The sequence below is a fragment of the Ochotona curzoniae genome, unplaced genomic scaffold (genome assembly GCF_017591425.1).
Source record: "Ochotona curzoniae isolate NIBS_2020 unplaced genomic scaffold, NIBS_Ocur_1.0 contig_3190, whole genome shotgun sequence".
NCBI classification, from domain to species: Eukaryota; Metazoa; Chordata; class Mammalia; order Lagomorpha; family Ochotonidae; genus Ochotona; species Ochotona curzoniae.
In genome coordinates, this window is record NW_024465751.1 from 12,056,451 (window position 1) to 12,082,302 (window position 25,852).

The 25,852-nt window shown below is 41.5% G+C and overlaps 1 protein-coding gene across 5 annotated transcripts in view; it reads right to left on the reverse strand.

Moving 5' to 3' along the window:
* Nucleotides 1-25,852, reverse strand: part of DEPTOR (DEP domain containing MTOR interacting protein) — a 160,933-nt gene that overhangs the window by 50,996 nt on the left and 84,085 nt on the right. For all 5 annotated transcript variants that reach the window (XM_040979370.1, XM_040979373.1, XM_040979369.1 and 2 more), the window contains 2 exons: nt 5,635-5,820; nt 3,660-3,794 (listed from right to left, as the gene is read on the reverse strand). In XM_040979370.1, coding sequence (XP_040835304.1) covers nt 3,660-3,794; nt 5,635-5,820 — 321 coding nt within the window. The remainder of the gene's footprint in view (nt 1-3,659; nt 3,795-5,634; nt 5,821-25,852) is intronic.

Genomic DNA, 25,852 nt, shown 5'->3' on the forward strand with positions numbered 1-25,852 from the left:
TCTGAGTGATGTTCTCACATCAATAACCAATTGTAATGTATAATGTGTCATGCTAACTTCAACAACAAATCTTTCAGATATTTTCAGCTACCTTTAAAAAAGCATTTAAGTATTCAAATGTTTCAAATCCTAGGGCTTCCCTTGGTATTCTTACGAGGCCTCAAGAATGCCAACGGATCTATCTCCCATTTTGTGGAGACAGTTGACCAGACTATTGAATTATATTAAGATTATTGCCAAATGCAACATGGAGTAAAATTTTACTGTGTCAAAATGGTGTATGCTTCCATGGAATTGTGAAGGTTTAAATTTTAGTTTACATGTTTTTAATGATAATGGTTGTTAACTATGTATTCTTATGATGCCTATGTTACTGGGAAGACTGAAATTTGCATTTTTAGATTGATAGAGGGATTTCATAGCGGCGATCAATGTTTTTCACTGAGTTTCTTGGTTCAAGACTATTGATTTAATATCATTTCGTTTACAGGTTTCTGGTGAACACTACTACTAAGCTTGGTTGAGAATGATATTTTAAGTCTCCAAAAGCGTGTGTGTGTCTGTGTGTGTGTGCGCGCATACATGTGTGTCTTAACGTTTTGTGTTTTGCAAAAGTTATTCAAAATTGTTATCATGTGTTGCTGTTTATCAACAAGAACAGGTAGTCTTGGGACTATGGCAACCTACAACCACTCCCCAGAGCTTTCTGATAGAATTGTAAAAGTATCTACATGATTTTAAACTGTTACTAAATCTAATTTACTTTGTCCAACAATATATGTTTTAAAATCAGAGGGGGGAATATGCTACCCCTGTGCGTGCATTAATTTGGTCTTATTCACCTTAAATTTTCTTCAGATTTTGCCTTTTAGTGAGCAGCAGCTCTGTGTTACTGGAGGCAGTTTGCAGGCCTAATGCAGATGTCTTTGGTTTGATGGAGGGACCTAGCCACTCACAAGTGTAGAGGTCCTGACTCCTTGCTAACTGTGGGAAGAGGATATGCTTATTTTCCCAGGAACTGAGCTGCAGCCTGTGTGGATGCCTACTCGTAATGTAAAGTCTTGGACTCCATTCACTGGAGGAAGCTCCTGCAGTAAGACAGCTTCACGACCTCATCCTGAAAGATCCATCACCATCAAGGAAACATTGGAGGAGGAGGAGGAGGCCAGACAGCTCCCAATACCAGGTGACATGGGAGGTTCTAAGAGATTGGTGCATCAAGCACAACTGTCCCTGACATAATGTACTTGATAATACAACTGAATAATTGATACTGTGGAGCACTAATAATCTGGAAAAGGTTATGCTCTTATCCCTAGAATTTCCTGATAGATCCTCAAAACTGTGGTTTCCCTATGGCTCATCTGACCTTGGAAGTGTAGCTACTCCATTCAACGCAGCGCTGCTCCTGGAGAAGATGGAACCCCCAGTGGAACTGCCTCTAAGAACTGAAAACTAAATTTGTTTAATATTCCTCTTGTTCCACTACAGGTCAGGAGTGCAGAGAAATTCTCCACCTTCTTAGGATGTTTGAGGAAGACTTTAAGTGTAAATTATTATTCATAGGTAATAAATTCTTAACTGCCTTAGACATCAGAAAAGCCATATTAATTTGTGGTGGGATCCAAGGACGACTCTGACACCCTCTTAAAGGAGGTTGTGTGTACAGAGCAGGAAGGGATCTCAAGGCGGAGCAGGAGGATAAGAGGAGCTCTCTATCCTAGTCCCAGAGACCCCCGGAGGTCTCCCATGTGCTTTCACTACAGAAGCAGTGGATGCCTGCCTCATCAAGGAGGACCATATCCCGACTGCCAAGGGGATTACAAGGAAAGTGAGTGCCCTTGGAGGCCGAGAACTCTGAGGTCAGTCCTTTCCTAGTGAATTTCCCACACGGGATTGAAGCAGCCCAGTTCCCTGGTGATAGGGTCTGGTGACATTGGAACTTCAGCCAGGAGCCCCGGGTGGCACTCAGAGACAAGTGGACTCAGAGGAGGAGCTTGCTCTAATTCTTACCTAGCTCCAGCCGTGGTTCCCAGCCCTCTCTTACACCGACCATCAGGGTTGCTTGTGAGCCCCAAAATTATTTTAGATACTAGAGACTAATAAAGGTCAGCTAACTGATAATCACTCAACTTGTACCTAACTGATCAGGCTACAGAGAGACATGGATATAGAACATTTGGAACAGTCAGAACAAAGGCCATTAACCTATAATCGCTCAGCTTGTACTTACTGGTCAGGCTCCCTATTTGCTTTTTATGGACTTTACTAGGTTAGGATATAGAGTTAAATTCTTCCTCATTCACTAAGTTGTTGGAGATTTCCCTGCTTACCTGCCTAACGCTTTTCTATGATTTGGTAGAATTATAAGACTGTTACTTCAATTATATAAATGGCAAGGCTTAAATTGTAAGTTGAGTTCCTCCCCAAAACTTTCATCAACTGTTAATGCTAACTGTATAGAAACTATGATGTTAAGTTTATACTCAGCTGTTACATATGATGGATGTTAACTGTTCACTGTTCTTGTGCAACTCTGATTTAGGTTGAATTCAAAAACATGTTAGTTCGGGAGAAATTATAGCTGTTTCTTCTGCTCTTCCAAGAGCATGTTCCCCCAGCTACAAGTTTCAGGCCTAATTTTATAAAACACAGAAGGGGGATTTGTAGGAGGACATTGTGAGCCTGGAAGGTCAGCGAGCACAGGTTTGCAGTTCATTGGACAGTATTTGCATGACAACAACCAAATGGCTACCTTTGATATAAACAGCATGTAAATGAGAACACCTGGTGTAATATACAAAACAAAAGGAATTCCAATCAAGAGAGGGAAACAGTACAGACTCTCAGTGTATAAAGTCTGAGGCCCCTAATAAACTTCGGCTTTGACCATCAGTCAGGGTCCACGCGTGTTATTATCGGCTCTGTGCACCAAGTCCGTCGCTGTGGGACAGCGACAGGCCAGTGAGGAGGTGGCAGTACCAGTGGAATACAGGCCCCGATGTCTTAAAGAACTGAGGCTTAGGATGGCCTACTCTAAGTACAAGGTGGAATACAGGCCCCAGTGTCAAAGAACTGAGGCTTAGGATGTGTTCAGCAGTAGACTCTAAATCTAGATTTTCTTTTCTTTAATGCAATGTAAGATCATGGACACTGTTGAGTAGATAGTAAAACAGCAAGGGTCAATTCCAAGGAGAGTTGGGTTTGCATTGACCCACACTTATTCTTTAGGGATGTACAGGCCACAAAAGGTCCTTGAATCTGCTACAGTCCAGAGAATACACTCCCTCTTGTAGCCAACAGTATCTCACTCTGCCCAAAGTTACAGGACTCCTTCCCAGCTGCTGGGAGGGCTCATGGCTATACTCAACTGTCTTTGGCAACTCGGGAGTCAGCTGCTTTACCAAAGGTCATCCGTTCCTCTCAAGCAGCATCTGATACCTAATCACAGGGTACCCTATGGGTATACAAGCAAGAACCTTGACATGGCTGCAGAAACTGCAGCCCAATTTCTGTCCAGGCCTACTTCTCCTCTTCTATTCAACAAGTGTTGATCCAAACAGCATGCTTTGAAAAGACTTCCACACTCCAAACTCATTCTGCCTCAGGATCCACTCCTACAGTCAGGGTCAGCAACAGGCCGGCTGGTGTGCACTCACCAGACTTGGGGTTGCAGAGTACAGGGGGGCTGCTGCTGAGTGTGGGACTGCTGCTGAAGTAGCCACTGCTGCCACAGCTGCTCATACTGCTCCTCCGCATGGCCGACGCAATCTTGATCTCTTTGCTGGGGCTGACTGTGCAGGCAGAAAACACATGTCAAAGAGTGGGAAGCCTTGGGTCCCTAGAGAATGTGGGCTTTTGGCAACACAGTGGAGAAAGGCTAGAGCAAGATGATTTACTGTGGGAGTCAGCAAATCAAGAATGTGAGTTGTGGTTCTGCTCGTCACTCAAAGCACAATGCATGCCCATTCTCCTCAGTTCTTTGGGCCTCCATTTTCTCAACTGGGAAGTGAGAAGATGGCTACAAAGTGCAATTCCACCACAGACATGAAAGTGTGATGTTATTTCTAACGAATCTCTTCCGATTTCCTATTAAACCATGGATCACCCAGATCTGTGGAAGGAGGAACTGAGTCCACAGAACACACGTTCAGGCTTTGAAAACACATGGGAATCAGTGTCTTCTGCTTTCCCCAGGAGGATCTTCTTGCCATGCACTCAGCTGCCTTTCAACAAGGGGCATGCATGTGACCAAGTGATAGAAGCTGTGGAAAACTCCTCTCCTAGGACCTAGCACAAAAACAGCATTAAATAAATGCTGGCTTGATGGACCATGGTGACCCCACATACTACTGACGTCAGTTTTTCAGGCCCATTGGGCCCACTCAAGAAATAGGTATACTTCTTCACCAGTGAAAGGTGAACGGTCTCAATGTACCTATAGAAAACCTCAGACTTGAAGAGGCATACAACTGGCCTGTCCTCTGCATCTGGTCAGTTGGCCCAAGGAGGCGTCTGAGTCTCAGAAGAGTTTCCTTTCCCACAGCCACTCTTGGCTCATTCTCATCTCCAACCAGCTGTGTCAGAGAAACCAGGAATGTGTGAGGTTGGGAGTAGGCAATGTAATAATACAAGCATTGAAGAAAGACAGCTCTGCCCAACACAGTTCAACCTTGACCAAGCCACTGTATTGCTCTCTGTCTTACTTTATTCCACTGCAAAACACAAGACATTCTTCTTTACAGGGTGATTTGAGAATTGAAGGAGAAAGTCCAGGTACCCAAGCTTGGCTCAGTGCCTTGAGTACACAAGAATTTCCACTCCTGGTTATACATTCATTGTCAGCTTCGATTAGCAAGTAACACATGGCACTGAAGTTCATTTGGCTCTGGGTCACAGGTCAAATCCAAAAATTTTCAGAAGCAATGCCAACTTCAGGAGAACTGAGGGAACTCCTGTAAGCCCTTTGACAAAATGATACTTACTTCACTGTCACTTTTTCTAGATGCGGGGCTATCCTTGTGGAGGTACACCGCCCTCATTTCAATCAGGGCTGCTGGGGAATGAGACAGTTGACCATACAGGTGACATCACAGGATGTCATTCTTGCGAGTTCCTGAGTCTTGATAATCAGTTATCTTTTACTTGTCATTAGTATATCAGCACTTCAGAACGTTCTCAGAGAAACTGAATTAAAAGATGTGCATTTAGCTACCAAAAATGATTTAAATGTGTACATAGTTTTTTCATAATATGAAATTTCTTTGGACATTTTGGAAATCCTTTGTTGTTCCATTATTATTCACCTTCAAAAAAGCTTTTCTAAGTTGTGATTTAGAAATCAGTCATTAGTGATATGTAAGAACTGGTTACAAGTGAAGAATAAATAGGTATGAGCGAAAGTTTGAGAGGGCTTTTATAAATCTAGTATAAACTTTTTGTAAAACTGACACCAAGGCATCTAGACTGCCTGTGCAGGGACACCTGCGTGTTTGGATTTATGTTTCTGCACACTTCTTAGGCAGGATTTAAATTAAAACTTGTGGGGAACAGAATTTTACAGAATTGAGTTATTACTCCACAAGTTCCCAAAAGACAAATGCAGCATCCCAAAGCCCAGTGGAACTGGCATACCTGACATAAAGCTGGTAGATTTCCGGTTGTCATGGCTCTGCTTTCTCAGGCAGAAAGGACTGTCATGCGTGTCCTGGGATGAGGGGGACTTCTCATTGAGCAGCTCCATCAATCTTCGCCTCCGACGGAAGTTCATTCTGAACTGGTAGAGAAGATTGCTGTCCACAAATGGGTGCTTGTTGGACACTGGGGAGAAGACACAGCAGATGTGGAATGTCCGGTGGCTGGGCCACTGAGAGCTTACGTAGACCAATCCCAGCCAACAGAGAAAACACTCTACATCTAGAGATGTCATCAACCTGTGGTCCCCAGTTCCTTCCATATGTCATGACCAGTTCCTTTGGGAAACCAAACCCTGAACTATGCTGTTCTTGACACACTCTCCTGCCACCCCAGAGAACCCAGCACTCTGCTTTCTCATTGTCCACTTACTTTCCTGCTTCTGCTCAATTGTAGGTTGTCTTATGCAGAGATAGTGGCTTCATTTAATTGCACATTCCCAGCAGTGCTTGCTGATCCTTATACTAACACCTCAGTTCCTTTTGTTAAAATGTGTATTTTTAAAAACATAGTTAAAAAAAATAATACAGAGGGACCTGGCACAATGGCTCAAAGGCTCAATGGCTCAATCCTCACCTTGCAAGAGCCAAGATCCCAAATGGGCATTGGTTCGTGTCCCAGCTGTATCACTTCTCATCCAACTCATTGCTTGTAGTCTGGGAAAGCAGTAGAGGATGACCCAATGCCTTGGGATGCTGCACCCACATTGGAGACCTAGAAGAAGCGCCTGGCTCCTGGCTCCAGAAAGGCTTAGCACCAGCCATCGCAGCCATTTGGGGAGTGAATCAGGGGATGGAAGATCTTTATATCTCCTTCTCTCTGTAAGTATGATCTGCCTTTCTAATAAAAATAAATAAGTCTATTTTTAAATGATACAGAGACCACACATTTCTTGATTCCACACATATGAAAAGTCCAGAACAGGGTGCAGAAATGGGTATTACCCAAAGTATGGGGTTTCTTTTTAAAGCGATAAAAAATGTTCCAAAATTGCTCATCATGACAATTACACCACTCTGTGAATATGCTGAAGACCACTTAATTATACACTTAAAATGGGTGAACTGTAGAGTATATGAAATATAGCCCAATAAAGCTATATTATAAAAAATCAACAACAAATATCATAGAGTTCCTATGGAATCTTCACCCAGATTCTCCCAATGATTACATCCAAACATTATAGGAAAATACGAAGATCTTGATGAGCCACAGGTTTATATAGATTTTGCCAGTTTTACATGCACTCATTCACATACATGAGTGTATCTGTTTATGTTTATCCATATGATAACAAGCAAATATCACAACCAACATACAAAATTATGCCATCATAACAAACTTCTCTCTGCTAAATGCAATCTCCATCTCTGAAATGTTATCATGCCTGAAGCTTGTATAAATGGAATCGCAGAGAAAGGAGCTGTTTAAACTTATTTAATAATTGTGTAAATGGGTATTGAATAATAAAACATGCTTTTTTCCTAAGAAAATATATGATGTGATCATGCCCTTGTATCAATTCAAAATTAATCAAAGCTAGCCCTAATACAGCATATTTTATGGATCCAGTTCTATTTTAAGTGTCATATATAAGTGTGTGTGTATATATATATATATATATATATATACATGAATTCCTTTACAATAACAGCCACATTTAAATACTGCTATTTTCCCCCCAATTTTTGATGAGGAAACTGGAGGCCCAAAGTATGTTACTCAAAGATGACCCAGTAAATGGCAGAGGTAGAAATACAATTGCAGTATCTGATCCCCAGTCTAAGTTCTAAACCATACTTCCTGCCTCTGTGAAAAAAAAAAAATCCTCACGTTTGCTCAGATTGTCCTAAAAAATTAAAATAGTGGCCAATGTTTGATGTGGTAGCTAAGATTCATCTTGAAATGTGCATAGCTCATATTAGAATCTTTGGGTTTAATTTCTGGTTCTATTTCCTGTCCAGCTTCCTGCTAACATCTACTCTGAATAGTAGCAGCTGACAGCTAAAACACTTGGCTCGCGGCCACTAATATGAGGACACCAAGTGGTTCTTTGCACCCAGCAAGTCCAACCCTGGCTGCTGTGGGAACTTGGAGAGTAAACCAGTACATGGAAAATATTTCTTCTCTCTCTCTCTCTCTCTCTCTCTCTCTCTCTCCATTTCTCTCCTTCCTTCCATGTATATCTACATAATTCTCAAACAAATAAATATTTTGAAAATTGAGACAATATCACATAACATCGCTAACAATTGGCTATTTGACTACAAATAGCCAAATTACCATTTATATGTTACAGATCTGATGATATTGATTTAAATCTTAAAATTTATACTTTGAGATCATGGAGCAGATGAGACATTGACATCTTTGAGTTCTGGAGTGTGAGACATTAACTTCAAAACACATGTTGTAGGGTCAAATAGGGTCCCTAGCAAATAAGCAGAAATTGCAAATTCACTTGTGCCACCTGAAGTCTCAAATCACTCCTCCACCCAATCCAAAGACGTGGACGACCATAAGAAGATAAAGCAATGGCCAATTAGCACACAAGAAGAGGCACAAAATTAGTAGTTAAATAGAAATGCAAATTCAAGGCACAATGAAATGTCATTTCATTCCCAATAGAATCCATTAGGTGAAAAAATGGACAACGCAATGGCTAGTAAGGATATGGACCAAGTGGAACTCTCCCTTTGCTTTGGGGGATGCAAAGCAATAAAACCAGGTTGGAAAATGGCTTGAAAGATTATGAAGTTATGCAAATATATCAGCAGCTATACCACAGAAATGAACCCAAAGCAAAACTGTTCACAAGAAAGCTCACTGTAGCATTCAGGGTTGCTAGAAGTTGCAAACATGTCAATCAATAGGCAAGCAGATAAGGTAAATTTTGGCATATTCACCAAAAAATGACTCAAGAATGAAGATTAATGAACTACTGATATATGAAATAACATATGCAATGACAACAAATATGCTGAATGAGAAAAGCCAAATGTAAAACACATAGCCTGAAAGATTTAATTTCCATGACACAAAACTTAAAACAGAAACATAAAGTGGTTGCTTGACAAGCATAGAGGTAAAGATTGACTGGAAGAGGAAATCCTTCTGCCTATGGAACTGTGGCAAAAAAAATAAAATATTTTTTTAAAAGGCTGTGTGGAAAGGCTCAGAAATAAATTTGTTGTGATCATGAAACTAGGCTCCATGTTGTTCTGATAATGGTCACATCTATGTATACATCAGACTAAATACTTAGTTTTATTTCTATTATTTGATTATATTGCATTGCATCAATTTTTTTTTAAAAAAAGAGGAAAACTAAACCTCCTTAACTGGACTGGAAAACTAGACCAACAGAATCTTAAGCCTGTAAACTACCTTAGCAGAAAACAACAACACAGAGTCAACAGAATATGCTACATTCATGCTTACGCTAAACTAATTATATGAATATTGAACCCTGGGTTCTGTCTAGAAAAGGGTAATCCTGCTGTGCTTCTTTGCACTTAGGCAACGTGGAGTTTTAACCCAGTTTTTCTCCTTGTTCTTTTTCTACTAGATGGTTCTTTGTATCATAGCAGAAATTTCTTTCTTGCTGCTTCATAATTAAAGACAATCAGAATTCCTGCAGTTTCAGGAAAAATTGAAAGGCTTTTTTCATAGTTTTTTGCTCAGCAAGAAAGGTTAGAATATGCTTGTATCTGAACGATTCTGTAGGCATTCTGTAGTAGTTTTACTGATACATAATTCACTCATCTACAACTTACAGTTTTAGGCAATCACTAACCAGTGGGTGGTAATGGACTAAGCTAGATGTGACTAAGGAGCTTGCCATCAATCACAGGTAAAGGAACCCACAACAGTCTGGCTGGTCAAGGCAGCAGCACCTAAATGTGCATCCTGAATAGGATGTGGAGTAGGCCGGGCTGCAACGTTCACCAGCTCATACAAGACCAAATGGAAGGCCAGACTTCATCAGAACCTGGCCTAAAACCCAATGGCATGTATGAGAACTGGGTCTGGGAGTGGATTAAGTGTAGAAACTTGGGAAACGCCCCTGGAGAGTCATAGCTCCACTGGTGAACAGGTGGTCCAGACATGGGGTCAGACAAGCTGGGCAAAGTAGCTCCAACAGCTGGCTAATGTGTTAATTGATAATGGAACACGGTGTACCGGGCAGGACTGAGCAAACCCTAGCACACAAGTGAAACTAGAGACATGGAGCACAGGTCATACTGAGCTAGGCTCTTGTACCTACTGGTATGTGTGAGCCAGGGATGTTAAGCCACAATTCTAAGGCAGAGGTCGGGACAGGTGAGGGGCTGAGGAAAGCTGAGCCAGAGCAACCACTGGCATGCGTGTGATCTATGGCTGGGAAAAGGCCCAGTTGGGGAGCTAAGGGGACAGCCCTAGCTGACTTGAGGTTCCCACCAAGGGGCGCATGGGCTGGAATGAGGGCTGCATTCTGATCAGGGAATGGTTGTAATCTCCCTTGGCACAAGTGTGGACTGGGATTGGTTGCACCAGGCCAGGCCAGACTCCAACACCCTCTGGTGTCCTGGAGGGCCAGGGTGAATGTGAGATGGACTAGGCAAGGTCTCAACCCCTACTGAGCCATGTGTGAGCCATATGTGGATATGGATGAGCCTTGGCTGGGCTGAAACATCCAACAGCAAGGACCAGTTTGGGTCGAAGGCCAGTCAAGAAAAGCCACTGTTCCTGCTAGGACAGGAGGTGAACTGAGCAGGACTGGCTCATGGACCCACTGGTATGTGCAAAATCTGGCATTGGAGGGGTTCTGATGGAGGAGCCCGGGCAACTCATCTGGCAGGACATAGTCCCTGCAGGTAAGTGCAAAAAACATGATAGGAAACAGCCCAGCAATAGGCCATGGAAAGTTTCCCACTGGCATGCATTTGGCATGGGTTAGGGGCAGACCAGGCTGAATAAGTTCACGTGATCCACTGGCAAATCTGAGCACCAGAACAGAGTGTGTGTCGAGCTGGGTTTGGTTGCAACAAAAACCAGTGCACCATATGGAATGCCAAGGTGAGGTTGACTGTACCAGATGTGACCAGAGTGCCCAACCAGTACACGTGAGAGAACCAGGAAGGGAGGGGGCAGAGCGGCAGGGGAAATTTGGGGTTGGGTTCCTTTGCTGGATAGCTACTCCCACTGGAGAGTGTGGGCTGGGATGGGGCAGACCAGACTAAGCAGGGCTACAACACCTGTGTGCCTCTTGTGGACTAGATCAGGGAAAAGCCAGGCTGGGCTGATTATTCCTACTGGTACAAACAAAATTAGAGTGGGTGAGGGTAGTTTGGGCTTAGCAGCAGCATCAACTGGCAGAATCTGGTACTGGGGTCTAATTCTGTCAAGTCAAACCACAGAACTACCTGTAGAGTGCATAATCCAGGAGTCAGAGAGGCCTGGGAGGGAAGTAGTGGGCTCCTCCCTCTTGGGTTATCACTCCCATGGAAGGGAACAAAAACCAGGACAGGGGCTGGGGTGGCTAGACAGCGAAGCACCCAATAGCATCTGTGTGGGATGCATAGTGGAGCTGGTTAGATGGAACAAAGCTTCAATACCCATTGACATGTACAAGTGCCGAATGGGATGTGTGAGAGACTGGACTAGTCTGATACACATACTGGCCAACCAGGGTAGGGGGCGGGCCTGGTGGGGGTTATTGTGGATCGCTCTGACTAGGCTACAGCTCCCAATGGTTTATGCGAGGGCCGAGTATGCGCTGGGCAAAACCAGGCTGGACTGCAACACCCGTTGGTTACAGTGGAAGTCGGGGGTGAAAACAGAACCAACCCAGCAATTGCAACCACCAGCTGATTGGGATGATGGACTGTTCTGGGCCCTGTGCTTGCTAGAACACACAAGAATCTGGTCCGGGAATACCTGAAAGTTTCTTTGGGGTTCTCCCCAATCGAACTGCTGGACTCAGAACCCTAACCAAGAAAAGACAGAAGACAGAACAAGTCAATCAACCAGTTCAGCTATATATTGGCAGCAAAATACTGGGCAAATGGAGACTGTATGATGGATCAGTGGATTCTTCAATGATCTCATCGTGCTTGCAGTGGCGAGATTGGCAGCAAATCATAACTGGCGAGCCATCAAAACCACTTGAGCAAGTATCTCAGAGTATGCCTCACATCCGGGACTTGGGGTGGGTGAGAAACTGGGTGGGCCTTCTCCCTTAATATCCCCCTTTACCTCAGATACATGAAGGAAACTTATGGAAATAATAGTCTTACCCCTTCCTTATAGCTCTTGAACCTTTTTACTCTATTTAACTATTATAAGATTGTCAGAAATATAATAAAAAATATTATTAAAAAAATAAAAGAATCACAGAAAAGCTGAGTGAAAGTACACAGATTTCCCACATAATCTGGTCTGCCTATATCATTGTCCCTTCACCCATCTAGTATCAAGAGTGGTACTTGATCAACCTACATTGACACAGCATTATAACCCAAGTCTAGTGCTTGTTTTAGGATTCATTCATAGTAGTGAATCCACAAGAAATTTACAGTCACATATCCACCATTACAGCACACTATGGAACAAGCTCATTGCTCCAGAAGTCCCCTGCATTTGTCTACTGATTTCTTTGCCACAAATCCTGACAATTACTAGTCTTTTCATGGTCTGCTTTGTTTGTTTTCCAGAATGTTATTGCTGCATCCTTTTCATACTGGATTCTTTCACCGAGTTACATGCATTTGGGGTTCGTCAGTGTCTTTCATAGTGCAATGACTCATTTCTTTTCAGCAACTACTATATTCCATGGTCCACATGTGTCACAGTTTACTTATCCATTTACCAGCTCTAGGATTTCTTGGCTGTGCCCAAGTTTTAGTTTTGTTTATTTTTTACTCAAATTACTTGTCTGTGCATCTCGATGGTGCCTTCATTCTTCTGTCATCTTCAGACATTAGACTATTGTTTTGGATTAGAGTAAGTGCTCAAAAAATTGCTAGAAATGAATTGCCCATGGCGAGTAGCCAGAGAAGCAAGCAGCATGTTCATAGCACAAGTAACTTTTTGTTTCGCTCACTCTAAACAAATATGGGAGCCCATGCTACAACATGAAGGGTTTTGCCTGGCCATGAAGAAACTAAAATAATCAGGACAATTCATTTAGATTTCACATAAGCATTTCCTTACTGTGAGATCATACCATCACTACTTTTGCTATTCAATCATCCAACCATTTATTCTACTAACATGAATTTAGTTAGGCTGACTAAATGCCAGGTACTTTCCTTGCCCAGTGTGTTATGGAATGATGGTAAAAATAGGGTTTTTATAATAATCCTGGCAACTTTCTTTGCATTGTGAAACCTAAAATGACATAAACCATTAAGAAAACTATTTAAAACAACACACCAAGACATATATTACGCCCTTTATCAGTAATATTAACGGGTTAACTGCTTCCTTTGGTATTTCACAAATAGCATTATATTCCTTCTAGTTCCATACCACTAAACACTACTGAGGTTTGTACCTTTCTCTCATTATATTTATTAATGAATAGTTCTGGTTACATGAATACCAGAGTCTCACAGTGTGACTCAGTCATTTTACCTAGCGACTCATGAGAGTGGTGCAGTCTTTGGACACTAAAAAAATGCTCACCTTGGCTAAGTGAATTATATTGCCTCCAGGACAATTATACTTAATTCACTGGTAATTCTGTATGTTCTTAGTAAAGAATCCAGCCTTGGAATGCAATCAATCATCACCACCACCATCACCCTTGCCAAAATAAGCCAATTACACTCTGATGGTCATATCCACAAATAGTGGGTCTTTTGTACATAATTAAATTTTTACTTCAGCGTAGTGTATCACCATATTCAATGTGCTATAATACAATTTGACACATTATTTATTCCTGGCAATCTTTTCTGCATTTTTATTGCGATTTTCAAACTCTTCCAGTTTGGCAATAATATCTTAAGTTATGACTTGTTAATAAGTAGTTCTGTATACATTTAGTAACACCTTCTGCTTTCTGCTGCAACAGCGAATTGTAGAAAACATTGGCTCTGGTATTAATGACTTTATAAAACCATTTTGAACCCCCAAAAAACCCAAAACAAAGAAAATTTCATTGAAAGCATTTCAATTGAAGTGGAAAATGTGACTGCCAGTCACATGATCTCTCTGGCTTGAATACTGACCCAAAGTTTGATTCACATCATGTCTCCATGCTCCACCTGCCCTGTTAATTTTGCATATAACTAAAAAGATAAACATAGCATCCAAGATAAGATGCAGGGTTTAACTTAAATAATCCTTATTTACCACATTATTTCCTCAATTGCACATGATTTTAAACATAATGAAATTAGAAAAAAAATGAGAGGATCTAAAATAATGGATTGCACATGTTAAGCATAATGCCAGATTGTAATAACTCATTATACTGTATCTTTATTAATTCATAAGCACTATCATTACTACTATTTTACTATCATGTCATATTGTCATTTGGCTTATGAAAATTAAACTTTATGAGACTCCACATTTAATGCTGCACTTCAATTTCCAAGGAGTGATTTAAGTTGGAGTGCCTTCGAAGCAGCTCCCCTCTGGGAAATACAGGTCACTGTGTGTTCATCTGCCCAGTGCTGTGGCAGGCACAGGTAGCGTCCAGTTCTCTTCTCAAAATAGAGAAATGAGAATAACTTATATCTCCTGCATTGTTGTCAACTAAGTGATTTATCTTGAAATGTGCTTGTTTCTCTCCCTCATTATAAGCTTAGTGACTTGAGCACTGAGTGTCACACATTTGCTGTGTGTGTGTGAGTGCAGTCCTAGGTGAGAAACAATCACAAAAGCTGACAGACAGCCACGTTGCGGCATCCACACCCACCCATTTACTCAGCAAGCTGAGCACCTATGAATTGTCACGCACTGCTGGCCATCCATCACAGCATTGTGATGGCAACACGACTCCTTTATCTCATCTGAAAGTTCCTCACTACCAAAGTGTGCTAAGACAGACATTTCCATTCAAGAACAAAACAAGTTGAGGTTTATTAAAAAAATCTTATGTGAAAAAATAAACATTTTGAGTCTCAAGGATTTTTTCCCCCTTAGTTTCAGTGCAAAACAAGAAATGGGATAATTCATACAAGACATTTGGCATGGCATCTGTTTCCATTTTACTCATGAAAACACAAAATCTTAGACATCTACATCAAATTTAGCAAGAATCCCACTATGAAAATTAAATCTTCCAATTCAAGGGGAAACAAGAATTAGAAGAGTACATTAAAACATCTCTAGAAAGTAAATCAGAAAATTATAATATTATTTTAAGGATAAAAATTACATGTATGGAGTCTTAAGCTAAATGATAAGTACAGTCAGATTTCACGTATCCACAGTGCTGTGTTCTAACAAATGCATCACGAGGCAATTTCGCCATTGTGCAAGCACCAGGGAGTATGTTTGTGATAAACCAAGACAACTGAGATGGCTACACAGTCTCTAGGCAATTTAAACACGAGGCCACGATTACACTTGTGGTCTATCATTGACTGAGATCTTTATAGAGCTTATGACGGAAGCTTATGTTACAGAAAGAGAAATGTTGATTTGTTCTAGATTTTAATAAGACTTTCTCCACAATAAATTAAAAAATAATTTGCTGCTCTTTGTTGAACAGAGCAGGAAAAACCCATAATCTGAAAAACCAGAGAAGGGAAACAAAGAAAAAAAAAATCTAGGAGAGCATGGCCCGTTGGCAATTCTGGTCCTAACAGACTTTCCAATTCTTCACTTCTCAAATCCCAAAGCTATTTGGGCTTCCCTGTCATCATAAATGCTATAATATACAGTTTGGTAAACTTCATGCTTTGCCCATAAAAAACTATTTATCTCAAACATTAAGAAAATCAAAAGAGACAGCACTTACAGCCCACACTCAGTGTTTAATATTACAGTTGGGATCTTTTTGACAGCTGTAATTGAAAACTGACATAAGTTTATTCATCCAATTTATAATTTCTCCCAGCCTTCCCTTTGACTTGGTGGCATTCTCTTGAGACTGGACTTGGCAATGGGGATATCAAATAGAAAAAGCAAACTCAGCCAAAAACCTGGAGCCATAAAATACAGCAGGTCTAATTACCAAAGAAACTGGACCTCTAAAAATACCAAACTCACTGTTGGGTTAAAACAAAACAAAACAAAACAAAACAAGAGGTCCTTGTTTACCACACACCTTAATTTCTTGGAAAGCAAGAGGGAATTGTCATTTGCGCTACCAAATAATAAAGCCAGATCTATTCCCTTTATGGATAATATGGCTACATTTGTTTCCTTTCTAAATTACTAGAATGATCTTAGCAGACTAAAAAAATAAAAGAAGTTGGTTATGTAAAAGGAGGGGAATCAGCTAATCCTCCACTCACACATGGAGTCCAAGGACAAAGCCATGACTTTTTATTCTGAGCTCTCAAAATTCAGTTTTAATATAGAGGATATTTTAGGCTACTTAAACAGTGGAAGGAGGAAGGTCACATACTTTCATTCACCCTTGAGATATTTGCTGGAAAATGATGTTAGCTCCCAGGCAGGAGGAAGCAAGCACAGATAACCAGCAGTGTGATCATGGGCATAGGGGGAGTCGTGTAGGCATCGATTGCTCCCTAGATGGCACTGCATCTAACATTTCTAGAGGGTGGTCTTGGATTGGAAACCACACAACCAATTTAGAAGAACAAAACAGGCACTTTAAGCTGGAGGGGTATAGGATAATGACTACAACATGAGGAAGACAGGAAGGATGCGGCTAAGGGAGTCAGGACCACAACTGCAAACAAGCACTGTGATACCAGAAGCCCCTCAGTAGCAGCATTATCAGCACCATTGTCATCCCTGCCTTCCACAGCACAAGGGTAGGTACCACTTACTTAACAGCAGTATGTAGCAATGGGGTGGAGGGGATGTTTCAGGGTTACTGTGAAGGATCCTTCTGGGTTACAAATATATTTACTGATTTATTTGATGGAAAGGCACAGAACAGAGGAGGACATGGAAACACACACCCCAAGAGAGCTCTTGCATTCCTGGTTCACTCTCTGAACACCTGAAACAGACAGAAGCAAACCAAGGCAGGAATGAGGAATCCCATTCTGGTCTCTGACATGAATGGCAGGAATCCAAGCAGGTGGGTCATCTTCTGCTGTCCTTCCAGGTGCATCAGCGGCAAGCCTGACTGAGTCAAGCACAGCCCAGGACTCCAGCCAACACATATCTGCCCCTTTAGCCCTCCTGCCATTGTTCTTTTTCTTGTGGCTTTATTATCTCCTCCTGACTTTTCTTCCTTATTTTTTTAAAAGAACTACTTGGTGTCCATAAACATTAAGATTTTGGAAAATGTCAAGGACAGACAGGTGCCATGTATTTCTCACAAGTAGTGCATGGAGAAGACAAGCAAATGCAAGAATACAGACATACTGCACTATCCCTCTGGTCAAAAAACTCTAGGACCTGCGCTGTGGCTCAACAGAATAATCCCCTACTTTCAAGCGCCAGCATAGTATCCTGGCTGCTCTACTTCTGATACAGCTCCCTGCTTATGGCCTGCGAAAGCAGCAGAGGACAGCCCAAAGCCCTGGGATCCTGCTCCCAAGTGGGAGACCTGATGAAACTCCTGGCTTCTGGCTCCTGGCTCAGCTCCAGCCATTGTAATCATTTGGGGAGTGACCCAGCAGATGGAAGATCTTTTCTTCTGTCTCTCCTCTCTGTAAATCTGCCTTTTCAATAAAAATAAATAATAAATCCTTTTTTTAAAGCCCATTGAAATTAAAATTAAAAGGTAAATTTATTAAAAAAAAAAAACAAAAGAGAACATCAACTACACGTTGCTTCTCCTGCCCAGAGAATTGAACTGCTTTGTCTCTGCTCCTGCTAGAGCACAACTCTAGAGTCCAAGCATCTGACAGAATCAAATATGTATGTAGCATTTTTCTTAATTTTGGAGACTGAAAAAACTAAGAGTGCTTCAAAAACCTCAAGGAAAAATGGAATTAAAAGATAAATCCAGTTTCATGCTAAAAAACAATCCATAAACAATTTTCCTATGACATGCATTTCCATAAACTTTTTAGAAGACTTCTCAGATTAATTATTATGCTTTTCAATCACATGTTTGGAAGGAAGCACAAAACTTGAACAAATTTTTAAAGCTATTTTCAATACTTAACCTGAGCTATACTTAAAGCCATTGCTATCTACCTTACAGCTTCTTCAAGTGAGGCTCCAATTGATGCAATCCTGTTTCCTAGCAGCAAGGGCCCTTGATTCAAGAACATTAAGCAATTGTTTTTAAGTGCCCACTTCACCTAAGCACAATGCTAGATGCTGGGGATATAGAATTCTTCCAGAGAAGGAGTGAGTCAACACGAGTGAGTCAGAGGATTAAAATAATTGCTTCCTTAGCACTGACAACATTACAGAGAGGATATGTATGCAGGAAATGAGCTTTAGGTTCTAAAGTCATAAATCAACATTGCTAAAACAATTCACATCCATAAATTATAATTCATTTATTTAAGTGACTGAAGGAAAGAGAGAAGATGGAAAAGAGAAAGGAAAACAAAAACTCAAAATTAGTGAAAGTAACAGAAAAGTCAAACATTGGAACACATTCCAAGGACTAGAATCTTCACTGCTCATCATGACAGCATGCAAAACAATGGATGCGTTTTTCAGAAATGGGATTGCTTTTCACAGAAGGGATTGTACTGGAAGTGCAGAGGTACTGTGGTGCAGCAAGGCGAACCACTGCGTAGGATGCCCACAGCCAATATCTGAAAGGCCTAGCTACTCTTCCTCTGATCCGGCTTCCTGATAATGCATCCTGGGAAGCAGCCAATGATGGCTGGAGTGCTTGGGCTCCTGCCATTCACCTGAGATGGAGTTCCAGGCTCCAGCTTTAGTCCTGGCCCCATCCTGACAACTGCAGGCAGTAGGGGGAATAAACAAGGAGACTGAAGTTCTCTCTCTTGCTCACTCTTGCTCTGACATTCAAGATGGAAAATAAAGGCTTATACAAAAAATGATTATTTTGTCTGGCAAATGGAATACTTCAGACACACCCAACAAAAGAAATACATTAATTTTATCACTTTAGGAACTGTTGCCATAAATGAAAACCAATACGAGAGCTTCACTGTTGATTTCTGACAAGTACATACTTGGCATAATGCTATGTGTGCAATGTTATTTTAGGCCACATATAGTTGAACTCATAAAACTTGCATTAAGCTCTACTCACCAATACTACTCAGGTAACATTTACCAGGCAATTCCCTGTGCCAAGCCCTGAGCTAAGCACATTACATGGCTTTATTTAGTTTTCACAACCTTACAATGAGTTATAATTTTTCCTATTTGTAAATGAGGAAACATACTGAAACAAGTTAAATCCACCCAAGGTCGCAGAGCTATTAACTGGAAAAGACAAGATAGAAACATTGACCAACAGACTCCAGAAGCCCTATCTTCTAAACCCTTAACTCCACAGTCTGCTATGCAAAGATATAATAACGCCAAACGGGGAGGTACATGAGCTTGCAAACACAAGAAAACAGAGGGTCTTTTCTCTGTTCATGTATTCTTGTCTCCAGGCATACTGGGCATAATCTGGCCGTTATATTTTGCACAAAATTCTTCACAAAGAACTGTGGTGCTCTGTAATTGCTTGTTAACAAAAATCATCCCTCTGGCCTCAGACAGCCTGGGTTGAATCCAGGCTTCACTATTAATTAACAAAGTTACTTGACTGCCTGGAAGATTAGTTTTCTGCATCTATAAAATGAAACAAAGTCAGAACAAAACAGCAAATGCAAAAGGTTTAGTAGAGTCTTTGGCCCACAAGAGATACTCAACAAAGATTAGCCAAGCATGCTTCCACATTAAGGCCCAAGCACAGGGCCCTGGCATGTTTCCTGGATATTCTGAGTCTTTACAAGCATCCAGAAACAATTCTAAATGTCTGGTGGGCAGCAGGAGGCATCTACCTGCATCCAATTAATTCATCAGAACCAATGAAAAAATATCCAAGGGGATGCCGAAATGCAACTCTACCTAGGAGGAACCCAAGCGGATGAAACTATCCCACTGCAAAACTCATGCCTGGATGGCATCTTCTTACTGTCCCCACAGAGGGTAACCAAATTAACCTGTTGGTACACTACGATACGACAGCTTCACAGGGGTTCTTTTGAAATTGAAGCTATTAGCTCAGTTCCAGGAGACTCAAGTTCAGAAAAGAAAGACAGCATTTTTGAGACACAGAAGTTCCTAAAAAAAAAAACAAAACCAAAAACAAAAACAAAACAACAACAACAACAACAAAACTCTCTTGGGGGTGGGCACTGAGATGTAGCAAGTAAAGACTCTACTTGCAATGCTGGCATCTCATCTGTGCCTTTTTTCATGTCCCAGCTGTTTCACTTCCAATCCAATTCCCTGCTAACGAATTGGGAAATCAGCAAAAGATGGCCCAAATGTTTGGGCCACTGCCGCCCATGTGGAAGAGCTGGATGAAGGTTCTGGCTTTTGGCTTCAGCCTTGACCATAGTGGGCATCTTGGAAGTGAACCAACACATGGAAGATTTCTCTAACTCCGACTTTCAAATAAACACATTTCGAAAAGTTAAAAAAAAAAACAAAAAAAAATTGTCTCCATATATTTTCCACATTGTTCATATTTTTACTTACCTCACTAAAAAAGGAAGATGGAAGATCAGAAAAAACGCTTTGCCAACTTTTTAAAAACTTCACATTTTAGAATAATTTTAAATATATTAAAAAAAAAGATTTTAACACAGAATACACAATTCTCTTGCATCCTTAACCAGCACCTCTTAATAATAATAATCCTGCTGTATTTGTGAGGGCTAAGACATCACGCAGGTACACCTTTCTATTTTCACATTTAGCTTAGAGCAATAAGGAATTCTACTTGGAGACACAAGAAGAAAACATCCTTAAAAGCTCACATTTCACAGGGCCGTTCATCTAGTTGGTGAATAAAATATGGTCCTAAAGGCTGATGGCACCGGCTGCTTGTCTGAAACCCCGTCTTTGTTTCTTCCACTCCGCTAAGTTTGCTCAGAACGACAGTATGCCCATCTACAATTCTACGGTTCTCCAGCTGCTGTCCTACAAGAGATGATCACATGACCCAGTGACAGCCTGCAGAAATCCTTAGCTCGGACAACACTCCAAAAATAAAAAGTGAAGTATTGCTAGGTGATACCGCTCTGCCCTTGTCCCTTTTGTCATCCATCTTTTACTTGGCCCAGGGTATAGACATGAGGCCGGGTAGACACTGGAAATGGCAGACCAGACACACGGGTCACGAGCCTGCATCCTTAACATCAATCATCTCATGCCTGGAATTCTAGGCACGGGATATCCAACGACTATACTCTCCATTATTTATAGTAAAACGCAATCCAGATACATTCTCAAACTCAGGTTTGGAGACATCAACTCAAAGGCTTACAAGACTAACACTTGTTTTTATGTGCAATCCACGTCTTTTAACAAGCTATGCTTGACTCAGAAGCTATGAAGATGATGAGACAGAGTCAAGCTGGCGGAGAACCCACCAACGAGTCTCAAATCTGTCCTGTGACATGTTCCTGAGCCTCAAATTTTCCATCTATGGAAAGAAAATTCCAACTTCCTTTATACTCCATGTAAAGACCAAGATATCTCTGGAAGACAGGGTGCCACGATCAATAATATTGTTTCTCTACCAAGAAAAGTCCAAAGTCCCCCATCATGAAGACTACAAATTTGAGAAAGCATCTTTTTAATCCTGGGTCACACACTGCATCCATCCTTTCTGGGCCAAAAAGAGAACTCCCAAGTTGAGTTGATTTATACAATGGTTGTCAACTAAGTTCCACTTGTGGAAATACTTTTTTTAAAAAGATAAAATAGATCATAAGGAAAATTATAAAACTGAATCTGCAAATAGACCTCAATAGGCTTAACAGTTAAATGATGGGGTAGAAATGGGTATAAATTCAATCTGATAGGACCCAACATGGTAGCCTAGTGGCTAAAGTCTTTGCCTTGCACAGCTGGAATTTCATATGGGTGCTGATTAATAACCTGGATGTTTCACTTCCCTTCCAGCTCCCTTCTCGTGGCTTGGGAAAACAGTAGAAGATGGCCAAATGCCTTGGGGTCCTATGCCCATGTGGGAGATACAGAAGAAACTCCTGGTTCCTGGTGTCAGATTGGCTTAGCATCTACCATTGCAGCTACTTGAGGAGTGAGCCAGTGGATGGAAGATATGTCTGTTTGTCTCTCCTTAGCTCTATAAATCTGACTTTCCAATAAAAATAAATAAATCTTTAAAAAATCAGTCTGACAGTCAGTCATACATTAGCAGTTTCTTACGACATGATTTCAATGCCTCATGAAAACCCAAATAAGCCCAGAAATTGTGTCTGGGGGCAGAAGAGAGCAGTCTATTACACCTGGACTCTGTAGGACCATATTGTATTTCTATTTCTACCTGTGTCATTCATTGTGTCTTCATTGGTGTCATGCTAATGCCTTGGCTTCCTCTTTTTAAAAAAATAGCAAAAGAACACATGGATATAAAATAATCATGTTGCAGAAGGGAGAACATTTGTTGCTGCATATGTGGCTGGCACCTAGCTTAATTTAGGAATCCAAACTAGCAGCACAAAATACAAATATCAGGAATCTTAGCCACTGAGAACACAGTTCATTGAACTAAGGGACCAAAAAGCAAACAGCAATGTAGAGTCTCACAGCACTCTGCCACGTGCTGGTTTCAGGAAGGTCGAGAATTAGGCTCCAGGATGGCACATATGAGCCTTGCTGAGCACTTAAAATATACCAGCTTGAAATGAGTTGCATGTGCAACAAGCACACAAAATTTTGAAGATTTACAATGAAAATATGTGAAATAGCTAATTGATATTTTCTATACCGTTCACATTTTAAAATGATAATATTTTGGAGATGGTGAATTAATGCATATTATAGAGATGAATTTAACCTATCTCTACCCCTCATCACCCAACACTGGGGCTGCTACCTGGGTCCCTGCAAGCACTTGAGAGACCCCCCAAGAAGGTCCTGGCTCCTAACCATCTCAGCTCTGGCTACTGAGGTCATTTGGGGAACGACCCAATCAATAAAACACTCTGTGTGTATATGTGTTCCTCTGTAAGTCTGGCTTTCAAATAGATAAAGCTTCAAAAATAAAAAAAAAGAAAATCTGAAATTACAAATATGGATTACATTTGCAGTGTGTATCAGTATCTTATAGTCATTGGGTAAGCAGCTCTAGAGACTATTCTCCTGCAACAACACATCAGCTACCAATCAATAACCCTTTAATCAGGTCAGCACCTTGGGAGTCATCTGTCTCGCAAGACAACTCTTGTCCTAAATTTCTGCCAATGAGAATTGTTGTTTTGCTCCCATTATCTGTCCCACCCCATCATCCTCACTTTGATGTACCCATTCGATAGAGTTGCCCTCTCAAGTTGATATCAGAGACAAATGGAACTTCAGAGAGACAGTGTGGCAAAACCAGCACCCACCACCTCCCCATGGAATGCAGGACTCAGTGACTTCCAACCTGATGGAAGCCTAAGATTAAAAGAATATTTAAAGAACCTAAGAAGCAGGACTTCATGAGGTGGAATAAGAGAGGCAAAAGGGTGGGTTCCTTGCAGGGTCAAACACCAATCACTTAAAGGAGAAAGTAAGTGAAAGAGAACATTTTAGAGAAAAAGAGCTAGCATTAGGGTCAAAATTTTGAAAGAACATATGGATAATCTTTGCAAACATTATATCTAAATGAAATAAAAACTGGCTATGACAATTAGTCAACATACATATTTTCTAAAGGTAATTGGGATGAATATGTGTGTCTGTGGGTGAGCCTAGTAGTGTAATTCCCTCTTAAAGTTCAACTTGAAACTGTTCCTTAGTCACACTGAGTTTACAAGCTGTCAATTTTATTGCTGGTAGTTACTCCATTTCCTTAATATACTTAAGAGCTTGTTAATCCATTCCTGGCTGGACTGGAGCAAGCATGGAAAAAAGAGGGAAAACAGCAAGGAGTATTTTGAAAGAACTGCAGGTGCAGAGAACTATAAATTCCATTGTACGGAGATGAAAGGATTGGCTAAGAGAAGCCAAATTAAAGAGAACAACTCAGAATCAGCACCCAGGAGGGGCTGTCAAGGGAACTTCTAGAGGAAGAAGCGAGAGACAGTAGGGCAAGAATGAAATGGTTATAATAATCGTTTCAGCTGCCTGAATCCCAGACAGACACACTTGCCACACCCACTCAGCCTTCCAGCTGAGAAGGGGCCTGGTACAAGGAGTTCATCCAAGATTAATGCAATGATCAGAGACAGAGTAAAGGTGTGTGGTTGAATCGGCATTTCACACAACAATTAAGTCCCCATGTGAGACACCAATATCCCTTATCAGGGTCCCAGCTCCACTTCTGATCCAGCTTCCTGTTAATATGCACTGTGGGAAGCATCAGATCATGGCTCAAGTACTTGGATCCCTGGAACTCATGTATGAGATGCAGATGGTGTTGCAAGTCCTCATCTTTGGCCTGGCCCAGCCCTTGCTGTTGATGGCATCTAAAAAATAAACCAGTGGGCCCGGCGTGGTGGCGCAAGTGGTTAAAGGTCCTCGCCTTGCACGCCCGGGATCCCATATAGACGCTGGTTCTAATCCCGGCAGCCCCGCTTCCCTTCCAGCTCCCTGCCTGTGGCCTGGGAAAGCAGTCGAGGATGGCCCAAAGCTTTGGGACCCTGCACCCGCGCGGGAGACCCGGAAGAGGCTCCTGGCTTCGGACCAGCATAGTATCGGCCCATTGCGCTCACTTGGGGAGTGAATCATTGGATGGAAGATCTTCCTCTCCGTCTCTCCTCTCTGTATATCTGCCTTTCCAATAAAAAAATAATAAAAATAAATCTTTAGGGCCCGGCGCGGTGGCGCAAGTGGTTAAAGGTCCTTGCCTTGCACGCCCGGGATCCCATATGGGCACCGGTTCTAATCCCGGCAGCCCCGCTTCCCTTCCAGCTCCCTGCCTGTGGCCTGGGAAAGCAGTCAAGGACGGCCCAAAGCTTTGGGAACCTGCACCCGCGTGGGAGACCCGGAAGAGGCTCCTGGCTTCGGATCGGCATAGCATCGGCCCATTGCGCTCACTTGGGGAGTGAATCATCGGACGGAAGATCTTCCTCTCTGTCTCTCCTCTCTGTATATCTGCCTTTCCAATGAAAAAATAATAAAAATAAATCTTTAAAAAAAAATAAATAAATCTTTAAAAAAATAAAAAATGAACCAGTGAATGGAAGACTTCTTTCTCTCTTTTGCTTTTTTCCTTCCCTGCTTCCTTCCTTCCTTCCTCCCTCCCTTTCTCTGAACCTTTTAATATCAATATAGATTAGACATTACACACACACAATGAGAACAATCCTCACACTGTGCATAGGAGAACCTCCCAATCTTTATGCTGCTGCCCCCTCAACACACAGTTGAAGGCTCATGTCTACCGGTGAACTGACCTGAACACACAGCATTATCTTGGCGAGAAGAGTGTGGACATACATCAGAACAAGTAGTTTGGAAGCTTATTCCATGCCATACATCATTTTATTCACTCCTTATAAACCCAAGACCCCCAACCTACATGTCCCACTAATAGGACCAGTTAAACCCAAATGAGTACTTTATTTACAAACCAAGGCCAAGCTAAGTACTTAATAGACAACTGCACACTTGCAATCTCTCAAAATGCAAGAATTGCGTCCAGGATTTCACCACAGGGCACCAAAAACCACCAAAACCACCCCTTTATACAAGGGCTGCTCAAATCCCTTGCATTGAGTGACACAGTATTTAGATGGAATCTATTCACATCCTCCTGCAGATTTGAAATGATTTCTAGATTACTTATACTACTAACAACAAGGTAAGTCATACATAAATAGTTGTTTATGGTGTTGCTAAGGGGATAATAACAGGAAAAAGTGTTCAAGTTCATGATGGACACAATATTTTCTCCTGAATAATTTTC